This window comes from Terrapene carolina, unplaced genomic scaffold, assembly GCF_002925995.2.
Source record: "Terrapene carolina triunguis isolate 2854851 unplaced genomic scaffold, T_m_triunguis-2.0 Scaffold22, whole genome shotgun sequence".
NCBI classification, from domain to species: domain Eukaryota; kingdom Metazoa; phylum Chordata; order Testudines; family Emydidae; genus Terrapene; species Terrapene triunguis.
In genome coordinates this window covers 12,611,469-12,624,129 of record NW_020664373.1, presented here as the reverse complement: position 1 = coordinate 12,624,129, position 12,661 = coordinate 12,611,469, and the positions used below count along the sequence as shown (strand labels likewise).

At 44.9% G+C, this 12,661-nt stretch overlaps 1 protein-coding gene across 1 annotated transcript in view; it reads left to right on the top strand.

Annotated features, from left to right (window-relative positions):
- Positions 1-12,661, top strand: part of LOC112108241 (mitogen-activated protein kinase kinase kinase 15) — a 140,645-nt gene that overhangs the window by 126,433 nt on the left and 1,551 nt on the right. The window contains exons 23-25 of the mRNA XM_026648303.2: positions 910-1,015; positions 5,573-5,786; positions 12,487-12,599. Of these exons, the coding sequence (XP_026504088.1) occupies positions 910-1,015; positions 5,573-5,786; positions 12,487-12,599 (433 nt within the window). The remainder of the gene's footprint in view (positions 1-909; positions 1,016-5,572; positions 5,787-12,486; positions 12,600-12,661) is intronic.

Genomic DNA, 12,661 nt, shown 5'->3' with positions numbered 1-12,661 from the left:
TTCCTCTGCAGCGTGGGGCATGGGTCACTTGCTGGAGGATTCTCTGCACCTTGAAGTCTTTAAACCAGAAGTTGAGGACTTCAATAGCTCAGACATAGGTTAGGGCTTTGTTACAGGAGTGGGAGGGTGAGATTCTGTGGCCTGCGTTGTGCAGGAGGTCAGACTAGAAGATCATAATGGTCCCTTCTGACCTTCAAGTCTATGAGTCTATGAGGGTTGTTGACTACTCCTAAGCACCAGACAGAGGATCTTTTGACTTATACATTCCATTTAGTTATCTTTTTATTTTATTTTATTTAAATACATGACTGCTTGGCTCCACTATCTCAAATGGAAGCCTATTCACCAATTTCTCTGTAAAAAATACTACTCAAATTCTTTTTATGCACTGAGTATATTCCCTTTGTGCCCTAGTTCTTGTCTTATCACATCTCCTGTTAATCCTCTTCTGTCAAGGCTAAATAAGGTTTGTCAGTCTCCCTTCATCTGTGAACCCCTCCATTGCATTTATCAGTTTAGTTATTCTAAGCTAAATTGAAGAGAGTTCTAGAAACGTATGTTTTATATTTTTATATATATATATAGAGAGAGAGAGAGAGAGAGTGTATCCTTAGTCTTGCATAATTTTAATTTTATTTAGTATGGCTACAATGCTGAGATATCTTAGTGGCTGCTTAGAGCACTGCATTTTATTAGCATATGGGAGATTTGGAAGTTGTTGTTCATGAGCTGGTGAAGTCTGAACTCAGCATCTAATAATTTTAGTCTCAAGAGGAAAGGGTTGTGCTGACTTGTACTATACAGATTCCCATTAATTTACAGAGATTTATCTGAATCTTTATAAAACAAAGTTTTGTCTGTGGTGTCTAGGTCCTTTGCTGATGCTTTTGCTTATTTCTATACTTGTAGGTGAACAAAGTATTAAGGAATCATTTAATTAGGCCTCATTGGATGTTTGCAATGGATAACATAATTCGCCGTGCAGTCCAAGCAGCAGTCACTATTCTTATTCCAGGTAAATCAAAGCACATCAGTACTAGTTTCTAAATGAAACACTTCCAAAATGCATCATAAATGGTTTCACGTTCTTTCCAGCTGATGGATCCATCTCATTTCTGAAGTTTGTTAGTAGGGGGGAAATAGGGTCTTGAGTGATTTCTCTTCAGCTGGGGGGCGGGGGAGGACGGTGCTGTGGACAGGGACAACAGTTTTTTCAAATAACCAGTGAACTAGGCTGCACAGAGTAAAATGGATTTACTCCTTTAGAGTTGGTAGTTTTATAACTGGGGAAACCTAATTCTAAAGGCTTTTGGAATTAGGCCATAACTTACCCTTAAACTGAAGGGGAAGTGCTTCATTGGATGGTCTCTGTGTGTATTCCATTTGAGGTGCACCTGCACTCCATACCCCTGAGACTGGAAGACTTTTCATTATTAGTGTCCGTTGGTCCGTGCCTGTGGCCTTCTTCTCTTGGTGCTCCAACCGACGGTATAAGGGATGGTGCAGACCAACTGTCTCTCTAGTTCCATTCTATCACCTGTGGTCTGAGACAGGGGTCCTCCATTGTCCACAGCTTTAGCTAGTGTTCTTTGTTTATGTGTAAAAAGTTGTAAATGGTTTGTTCTTATATAAGTTTCCTCTAGAGCTAGTTAGTTTTAGGAGCCATTGTTTGGGGGTACTGCTGCACTCCCCACAGCCATGTAGGGGATTCCTAGCATGTCCAAGATGCCAGGCTTCAAGATCTCCATGGTTTTCCCCTGGGCCTTCCTGGTCAGCAACAACCACAACACTTGTCTGTATTGCCTCAGGGAAGCTCACATCCCCTGCACGTGTAATATTTGTCAGTCCTTCCCTCACTCGACCCACCAATCCTGAGAGTTCGGACTTCAAACATTGCTGATGGATCGCTCAAGGAGGCCACAGTCCAACTGTGGCCCATCAGACCTCACGTACACTGGGCAGAGGCACCGAGAAGCAGTCTTAGAGCGTGGTTGTGTCCACACTGGGAACAGAATTAAGGACTCTAGCAAACAGGACAGACATGAGAAAGGTAAGAGTAAACACTCTCACAAGATGTATGTGAGAAATCCCCCTCTATGGAGAGGACTTCTTCCCCAACGCATTCTATGTTGGGTGACACTCTGCACCCCAATATGGGTATGTCAGGAGGTCCTAAGGAGCACAGTACCAGTTCCATGGCCTCGAGAGGCAAAAGTGCCCCGAAACCATCAACCACTGAAGGAGCAGGACCGTCCTGTGTACCAACGAGCGAAAGGAGTGAGTGGACAACTCCTACACAAATGCTGACTTGCATGGAGAAGGATTCATTGGTACTGAGAACCACTGTCTGCTCAAAACTGGCACTGCCAGTGCCACCAAGAGACAGAAGCCCACCATCATCAGTGGTCAGATATGCTATCCTGGAGGATCTTACAGTCTGCAGACCCAGAATCACTGATTCTGTCCTCACACCATTGTTTCATCACTCATTGGTACCATCTACCAGTGGAAGCATAGTAAGACCATCACTGGTATTAACGGCCCTGCCCATGGACACAGAGGTCTTGTGCTCCTCCAGCAAGCCTGGGATTAGTGGGGAGAGCTTACCAGTCTTATCAAGACAGGAAGTCAGCTCCAGCAGAGGCTCTAAAATCTCATGGGCACCTTCTCACTCCCACAGGACCTGGCTTGGGACCAGTAATACCCTTCTCCCTGGAGACCACTTCATTATCCCTATGAACTCTCTCAATGGCTTTATTGGGGTCCCGGGGATCCCTATATGAGACACCCCGAATACAGACAGACAAGAATGCAAGTTGAGGCATGTACTCCTGCATTGTGAAGAACCCCAATCCACTCAGGAATGCTCTGAGGAAGAGAAACAACTCAACAAGGCAGAGCCACTAGCCACTGTGGGGATATCATTGTTCTCACTAGATGAGACAGTCACACTAGCCTCACCACCTGATGACTATAGGCAATTTCAAGATCTCCTAAGGAGAACTGCAGACATGCTTCATATCCCCCTGGAAGAAGCATAGGCCATCCCTCATAAATTACTTGGATATCCTTCAAAGTTCAGATCTTAGTAAGGTGGCATTGTCTATCAATGAGGCTATATTAGGACTAGCCAAGATGGTCTGGCATATTCCAGCCATCTGTACTCCCACTCTGAAAAAAACAAAGGAGAAATATTTTATACCATCTAAAGCAGCAGAATACTTATTCTTGCATCCCACTCTGAACTTCTAGTGGTGCAGGCTGTCACTGAACGGAACAAGCAATATCAACCCAGATCTACACCCACAATAAGGAGGCCAAATGTCTAGACTTCTTTGGGAGAAAGAACTTCCCATCCACAAGTTTACAGTTCTGCATAGCAAGCTGTCAGGCTTTAATGGCAAAGTATGAGTTAATTATAATCCGTTCTCTAAATTTCTCAACAGGCTGCCTCAAGAACACAGACTTCAATTCCATACAATCATCAAAGAAGGTAAATGCTAGCCAGGTCTGCCCTCCAAGCTTTGGTAGATGCAGCAGATACAGCCTCCCACTCAATGGCACCATCTGTAGTCATGAGATGGCTTTGTGACTCCAATCCTCCAGATTTTCCCAAGAAGCCCAATCAACCCTGGAAGAGCTGCCCTTCAAGGGAAATAACCTATTCATTGAGAAGACGGACTAACCATTATATACCCTTAAGGACTTGAGCGACATTCCCTTCGCTGATATTTGGATGGATGATGAACTTAGAGCATGCTTGGAGATTGTACAGTCCATCCTCAGCAATAACAGAAAATGCTAAGCAGCAAAATGGAAGAAATTCTCCTTATGGCATCAATTCCAAGACTCCCTACAGTTATGACCGACCTCCTGTCTCTGAAAACATCAAAGTTCTCTAGTGTACTTGGCACCCATTAGTGCCTTTCACCCTCCAATGGACAAATATTCAGTCTTCACCCACCCGACTATAGTCAGGTTTCTGAAGGGACTTGTCAGATCCTTTTCCCCAGTACTGACATGGGACCTCAATCTAGTCCAGTCAGCATTAACAAATTCTCCCTTCGAACCTTTAGCCTCATGTCCCTTCACTCCTCTATCTGTGAAGGTTGCCTATCTAGTTGCCCACCTCAGCAAGAAGAGTAGGTGAGCTGAGGGCCCTTGCGGTTGACCCACCTTATATGTCCTTCCATAAGGATAAAGTTTCCCTGAGGTTACATTCTAAATTCAATCCAAAAGTAATCTCATAATTCCATCTGACTCAGGTCATCCACTTACCTGTCTTCTATCCAGAGCCCCATGCCACCAGAGAGGACAGTGTCCGTTGAGCCTTGACCTTTTACCTACAGTGGACAATGTCTTTCAGGAAATCTCCTAAACTATTTGTCTCCTTTGCTTCCCCCCTCATACATTTGGCGATCTCCTCACAGAGACTTCCTAAATGATTTTGGGATGCGTCCTGCGCGAGAGAGCACGCCTGACCAGGGCCCAGTGTACATCTGCAACTTCATGTAGAGATGGCCCTCTTGTAGAGATCTGCAGAGCAGCAGCGTGGGGCTCTATGCATACCTTTGAGACATTTTGCCCTGGTACAAGGTTCTACAGATGTATCCTTCAGTCTGTGATACAGCAGGGTTCCTCAAACCCTCCTTTTCAATGAGTACGGCTTGTGAGTCGCCTTGAACAGAATACACATAGGGACCATCATTCAAAGAAGACAGTCTGGTTGCTTACCTTTTACAGCAACTGGAGTTCTTTGAGATGTGTCCCTGTGTGTATTCCACTGCCCACCTCTGCTTCAGATCCTTATCCTAAGATTATTTGCTGTGGAGAAGGAACTGGAGAGGCAGTCAGTCCACATCACCCCTTGTACCCTTGGTTTGGAGCAGAAGGAGAAGGGTGCAGGCATGAGCCAATGGACACTGCTAGTGAAAATCTTCCAGTCTCAGGCATATGGAGCACATGTGCAGTTCAGAAGGAATACAGATAGGAACAAAACATCTTGAAGAATGCCAGTTAGTGCACAAAGTAAGTAACCAGACTTTTCTGGAATTCTTCTTCCTCTAAAAGCAACTCTGTTCCCCCATTATGTAAACAGAATCCTGAGTCTCTACCACCTGTCTACGCTATTTATTACTTCTGCTACATCATCAGTGCATCCGTCATTTTATAGACAAGTAAGATTGTGAACGCCATACAAACAGGGACCTATCCTCAGATGAATGCACTAATACTGCCACTGCTGTTGTTTGGAAATGGTGCCACAAAGTCTGTGGTTCAATTAATGTAAGAGACTAATGCTATCATGTGTTAATATTTGCCAAGATTATATTTCACTCCTAGTTACTGGTATCTCCCTTATTAAACACCATAGGAAAGTACATACCATGTGGAAAGCATCAGGATAAAATCTCATCACTACTTTACTCAGCTTTTTTCAGTTAAAGAGGAAATATGCCACCCATAAGATGTCCAGAAAAAGTGTTGCTTTCCTGTGGTTTTCCCACATTCACTACCCCCAAAAAAGCAAGGGTATGTGGTACTAAATTGACTTCTTCATTGATTTGTGCAGAGCTTCAAGCTCACTTTGAGCCAGCTTCAGAGACTGAAGGAGTGGAAAAAGATGCCGATGAAGTAGAAGATGATTGCCCCCCAGTGGAACAAAATGGAAATGAGGAGCCAGTTGTCACATCTGGAGTGAGCACACTCAGTTCCGTGGTGTCACATGAATCACAGCAGCAACATCTTAATCTGCAGCTAGCCAAACTTAAACAAGAGACGAACAGGTAACTTCTCTTGTAGAACTATGCTTTTTTTTCATGTGGTCTTCAAAAAACCTTCAAGAATAAACAACACACTCAAAAAAGAATGTTTATTCATAGGCATGTGTTCATCCAACCACAGGATCCTCTAGTCAAAGTAGAATTTGCAGGAGTTGACCAAGTGGTCTCAGAAAGGTACTCAGCAATATATATAGGCACTTGTATAACTTTCACCAAATCTTACAACACAGCTCAGGATCTTTCAGTTCACAGAAAGTACACCGAAAAAATGTTGGATTCCCACTAAGCATTGACACACACTTTTTATTTGTAAATAAGAGTTCTCAAGTAAGAGTGCCAAACACTGGATATTAAATATAAGCACAGGATTCCGAGTGTGAGCTGAACTTCTGTTTTCTCACCACTGTTGTGGAGTAGTGGCAACTAAAATGAGAAGTTCTCATTCACCAGGTGTCTAAATTTCACGTCAGAAAATTCCAGATAATCACACACAATTACTGGTCTAAGAACTCAGAATGTAACGCCCAGTGGTGAGGACACAATCTGTATTAGACCACTCAGAAGGTTTTATATATTCCTATACAGTAGGACTCACATCAGCCCCTTCGCCCCAGTAATGAAAAATCTGGAGTCCTTGTCAATAGATGATACTGTAAAAGCTGCAGCTCTGTTAACACAGGCTTAATATGGGACTACACAGTAAAATAAGGAATGCACTGATTTGTTGAATTACTAAAACTTTAGGATCTCTGGGCACCGTTACGATAAAAATAATCAATCAGGATTGGGGCCCTGTAGGCTAGGTGCTGTGCAAACATAAAGGGAAGACAGTCTTTCACGGCGGAGAAAACTCAATATTGATGTAAAAATTCTTATTAATGAAAGAACGGTTCTTTACCCCATAATAACTATGGTTTTGTACAGTAAAGCGCTGTGGTTCTTTAAGATGTGTTGTCCATGTGTGTTCCACTTCAGGTGTAGCTTGAGATTGGACTCTTTGAGGAGCAACGTCCAGTGAGGCCGTGCATGTGTCCTCTGGTGCTTCGTAACTGAGTGTGTAAAGAATGGGACAGCTGCCAGCAACTGCTTTCCAGTTCCTTTGCTAATGCTGAATCCAGTGGGGGCAAGGATTGTACAGTAGCTGGGAAAGAGGGTGGACCATGCAATGCATGTGGACAACACATTCTGAGGAATCAGTTTTTGTAGGATAAGTAACCTTTCTTCTTCGAGTGATTGCCCACATGGATATCACTTCCGGTGCCTCTCCAGGACATGAGTTACTGCTTGAGGCAGGTGCTCTGAGTTTACTGGAATAATGACTGCGGGACAGCTCTACTGAAACGAGTGTCAGAGCTGGAGCTGTCCACCAGCAAATAGTGTGGGGTGACAGTGTGAGCTGAATTCCAGGTAGCTACTCTGCAGGTTTCTATGATTAGGATGCCTTTCAGGGAAGTTGCAGAAGCTGCCCAAGCTCTGGTGGAATGGGTCCAAATGTACCCTACTGGGCCTCAATGTACCATCACATAGCATGCCTTAATGCAGTCAGAGACCCATTTTGACAGTTTATAGGTGGAGATAGGTTAACCCCGCCTCGTTCTGTGAGCAATGATAGGAACAATCTAGGAGAGTTCTTAAATGACTGTTTTGTCCAGATAATACTGACACACCTTGAAGCATCAGGAGGAAAGCTATGAACACTAGCCAAATGGCTCTCAATTCCAGGATGTTTAAGTGAATATTGGCCTCCTGGGGGAGCAGAGGCATTGGGTCTGATGGCCTGGATGCAGTCCCCATTCTACTATGGACAAGTCTGTCACTAGTGTCGTGCTGGAGAGAGGTGTGGAGCAGGACAGTGCTGGAGACATGTAGAGGGTCTTTCAACCAATCATAGGAGAGGACCCCTTGGGGAATTGTGACCTCTGTACACTGTCATGACCTTTAACATGACACACTAGATAGAGACGTAAACATTACACGTGTTCTGTATCTCAGCCCCTGGCAGGCAGAAGGAACTGGAGTGCAGTTACAGCCATCCGCCGGGAACAGGGACCGCAGGGGAGTCCTCCCAGCACACAGCCCCTACCCCTCTCCCTGCACCCTAAGCTACCCCCCTGCCTACACACAGCCCCTAGTACCCCTCTCCTTGCACCCTGAGCTACCGCCCTGCCTGCACACAGCCCCTAGCTACCATACTGCCTGTACCCTGAGCTACTACCCTGCCTGAACACAGCCCCAGCCACCCTCTGAGCTATCCCCCTGCCTGCACACAGCCCCTAGTCTCTCCTCCCCCATCCTGAGCTACCACCCTGCCAGGGGATTATCTCAATCACCTTTGCTTGCAGTGCAGGGAAACTTTGGCAACCTGTCTCACATGGCATGAGACACGTTTCAAACAGGTTCTGGGCTGATGTTGTCAGCTCAGATGGATGCTGTTTGACTAGGTTGTGAATGGCGAGAAAGCTGTGCCAGGGCTGATAGGCCTTTGCCAGTAAGGAGTCCAGTACAGCTCCCATGAATTCTATGCTGGGGACAGGGATGAAAGTAGACTTTGGTCTGTTGAATCTGAGGCACGTTGTGGCAAAGAGAACCAAAAGTACTCAAATAGAGTCATTCACGTGCGGAGATGACTGACCTCGAATCAGCCAATCCGGGGTAGACTTTAATTCCTTGCCTTCTCAGATGTGTAGCTAGGCATTCAGTGATAAGGCCAAAGGTAATGAGCCTGTAGTGGTAATAAGGCTTTCCCATAAGAAACCTGATGTCTTTTCTGTGAGCCGGGTAGACTGCACTATGACCGTATGTCTTGCAAGCCAAGAGCCCGTCTTGAGGATCCAGCATGGGGATTATGCACACTAGGGTTACCATCCTGAACGTGAACCAATAGATGAACTTGAGTTGTCAGAGGTCCAGGTTGAGGTGCCATCCCGTTTTCTTCTTTGGGAGCAGGGAAATAATGAGACTAAACTAACTATAACTAGCTAGAAGATAAATGACATAGTGTAGGGGTTCTCAACCCTTTTCGCTCTGATGTTCCCCCCCCCCCCCCCCCTCCGTAAAAAAAAAATCAAGGGGCCGGGGGGGGGGGGGGGGGGGGGCGCGGGGGGGGGGGGAAGTTTGGCTTTCTTTGGGGGGGGGGGGGAGGGCGCGGAGCCAGCAGGATGCGAGCCACCTCCGCATGGTGGGGTCCAGGGAAGGAGTGCCACCTCCACCCCCTGACTCACCTCAACAGGCCACCCAGGCTGTCTGTGTTGGGGGATGCAACCAAAAATTATAACTCAAAAGTGGGTGGCTTAGCTCAAAATGTTTGAAAACAGCTTTGGGTGCAGGGAGGGGGTAGCTTGGGCTGTGTGCACACGGGGTGGCTATGAGTGCAGGGTGGGGGGCAGCCAGGGGCTGTGTGCAGGCAGGGCGGTAGCTCGGGGTGCAGGGAGAGGGGTGGCTAGGGAGCTGCGTGTGGGCAGAGGGGTAGCTCAGGGTATAGGGAGGGGGGAGGGGCTGTGTGCTGGGAGGACTCCCCTGCGGTCCCTTTTCTTGGAGGGCTTTGCCAGCCATGGAGCTGGGGATGGGGGGGGGGCGCAGCTCTTACTGGCTGCTTCTGTGGGAGCAAAGGGGGCTGGGAGCTGAGGAGCAGCTTCAAGCTGAGGCACCAGCAGGAGAAGAGGGAACACTACTGTTGCTGCTAACTGCTCCATGACACCAGCTAGAGAAGCAGCTGCCTGGCTCCGGCTTCCTGCCTCCGACATGGCCAGGGGGGTGGGGAGAAGAGATTGTTGGGGGGAAGGTGTGGAGCTGCCCCCTGGACTGCCGTGCTTTTGCCTTGCAGGTTTTTTTTTGGGGGGGGGGGGGGAATGCCCCCCCCGTCCCCAACTCTGCCCCACAGGGAGCACCAGGGCTTCACCCCCGCATCGCCTAGCTTCAGTCCCAGGGGGTGCCGGGGATTGGGGCTTTAGCTGCGGGGCCCTGCAGCCCCCTTGAAAGGGCTCACGGACCCCCAGTTGAAGTGTACAGAGATGCAAACCCTACCCATGTTCTGTGTCACAGCCCTTGGCAGGCAGAGGGAACTGGAGTGCAGTTACAGCTACCCTGCCCTTTACGAATGCCAGAGGGCATGCAGGGCACAGGCTCGGCACCAGCGAGCACTGCTATTCAAAACTATTCCAGTCTCTCGCCTATGAGGTGCACGGACATTAGAAGTGGAATGCATGTCAGTCACTCAATAAGTTACACTTACGCTGTTGGGTGATTACAAACTTGCTTTCTTAAAATTCAGTCAAGGTGAAGGCCCCCGAAAGTCTGATTTGTCAACAGCACAGACTCCCAGGGTGTAAAACATAATAATAATAAAATAACCCCCGCCCCCTGTCAAAACCTCCACGTGTATTTACACAGGCTCTGAAATGCAGCTTTTATAATTTGTTTTCCTTTAACTTTTCATATTTTTATGCTATGTTTTGAAATGTGTATATAACACAGTAGTTTGATTTGTTCTTTGTATACAATATTTAGTAAGAGGTTTTTAAATTGCAAGTTGAAAATGTACTGCAAATTGTCAATCTTAAATCTAAGGACCATTTTGGTCAAAAGGGCCCGCAGACCAGCAAAACTGTTTGTTCAAAGACCCAAGTGCAGCTCTCTGGTATGTGATACAAGTCTGAGTTTTGTCTAAAGCAAAAGACTTTGTAGGAATATTCAGGGATGCACTGTTATCAGGAGCCATACATATGGGCCTTCTCACCAAAGCAAGCACCTTCATTTTAAAACCCCAACAAATACTTAGTGATGATTAAGCGCCTTATGTATTTGCAAATGTTGTGTGAATAGAGATTTTATAGCAAGATCATTTAATGCTATAACTGGTTACTAAAGTAAAAAGCCACTTTAGTAGAGAATTATTTATATTAATGTGTGGAACTAGTCATCTGGCACTGCTTGGGCAAATTACTTACCAAGAGTCACTTCTCCAGTGCCTTCTTGAATGGCTATTTAATTTTCAGGACGCTGAAGTTTAAAAAAGACTATTGAGAGCTGTAAGACCTTTACATATGACAAAAGGATATTTGGACCCCTTTGAAGTAGAATCTCAATTTTTAAACCCCCCAAAGGAATTCAAGGGATATGCAAGAAAAAGAGTTTCAACTTTGTTGGGAAGTTCTCAGAGCATCTTTAAAGTCAATATAGTCAATGAATGGAAGAAAAATTACTACCCTGATGCATAGACAGTAGCAGAAGATGTTGCTATAGCCAATCCATGAAGGCACTGAGTCAATGAAAGGATGACAGTCAAAGAAGGATGTTTTCCTCCTTCAGTAAGACTATGGAAAGAATATAAAATCTCGCTGTGCTGGGCAACCAGTAGCACTATGCTCATGTCTCTCAACCTCAGCAGGCAACTCTCAGAAGCACACTCCCCACACTCAGCCTGTTTGACACTTCTGCAAGCAGGCAATAACAGCAATTGGACAGCTAACAAAGAAAGACGCCACAGAACAGCATTGAGATGCAGCAACCTTCCAGTTCAGCACGATGAGTGAGATGCAATTTACCAAAAGAACTGACAAAAAATTAAAATTTTTCCTGCAGTGACTTTCAGAATATTGCACTGCAATTGTAACTTAGGGTATTAACAGCTTCTCTTGTTAAAAACAAGATTGTTTAGACTATACATTCCTACAGAGCCATAAACTAACCTTGGCAAACAGCAAAAAAGTGGGATTTACTTTGGGTTTAAGATTCTGGATTATTTTGTCTGTCTCAAGACAGCTCCGTGAATGGCTTCTTTTGAGTAACTGATTTAAACACTTTCTTTGGGTTCATAAGACTTAGCTTCTGATCACTTACCTTTGGTATATCATCATAAAACAGTTTATAGATGCACAAACAGGATTCACCCTTAAAGTTCATTTACCCTTCTAGAAGCTGTTTTACATTGAGGCTGGACTCAATACTAATTTGGGGAATAATGTACTTTGGTCTTAATTTAGCAAGAGATGAACTCCCCTACTTAGAGGCAGGCCCACTCTTAAAGGTGTAATCTTGTTAATTCTCCACATATTAAAAGACTAACTGAAGTAACGGTTATTGCTTGATTGTTTAGTTTTAATTTTATTAGTAAAGTCAATAATTGTGATTTTGCGTGCTTATAATTTTGGTGTCCCCTAAGGCCTGGCAAAAAGCCCCACGTGATTAAAATAGTGGGAGGCCCATTGCTGCTTTGGCACATCATTAAAATTTGTCCTATCCTTTCTTGTTTCTCTAAACTATAAATTTTAGTAATATTGGAGAAAAAATTATTTGACACTTGTCAACCTGAAACATCCTTTTCCACTCTCTCTCTGCACCAAAGACCTTACGAAACATGATTTGTTAGATAGGATAAATCTCTCTTAACGCCACTTTTATCCTAGTTTTCAGAGACTGTAAAATGTCAAACCAAAATTACTTAATTAGTTGTTAAAAGGAAAATAGTTCCTAGAATATTTGACTACAGTTACTGTATTTGTATGTTTACAGGAAAGGATTTCAACTCTGGGTTAAGAATTAGACTGGATTTTGTTTGGCTGTTTGTGTAGGAGAATTAACTCAGAAATGTGTAAATACTGGTATTTCTTGAAAGTACTCAAGATACTCTTTGGGACATTTAATAAATATGAATACAGATTTTATTCTCAATTTGACTATCTCCGACTTTGTTCATGTTTGATAGGCTTTTGGAAGTCTTGGTTCAGAAGGAGAGAGAGTATCAAACCCTCTTACGGCAAACTCTAGAGCAGAAAACCCAAGAGTTACACCTGCTTCAGTTACAGTCCAAGCCTGCAGGTAGGAGGGGTTATATTTCTATAGATTGCTATGCACTCAGTTCCAAATGCTTACCAAAACCT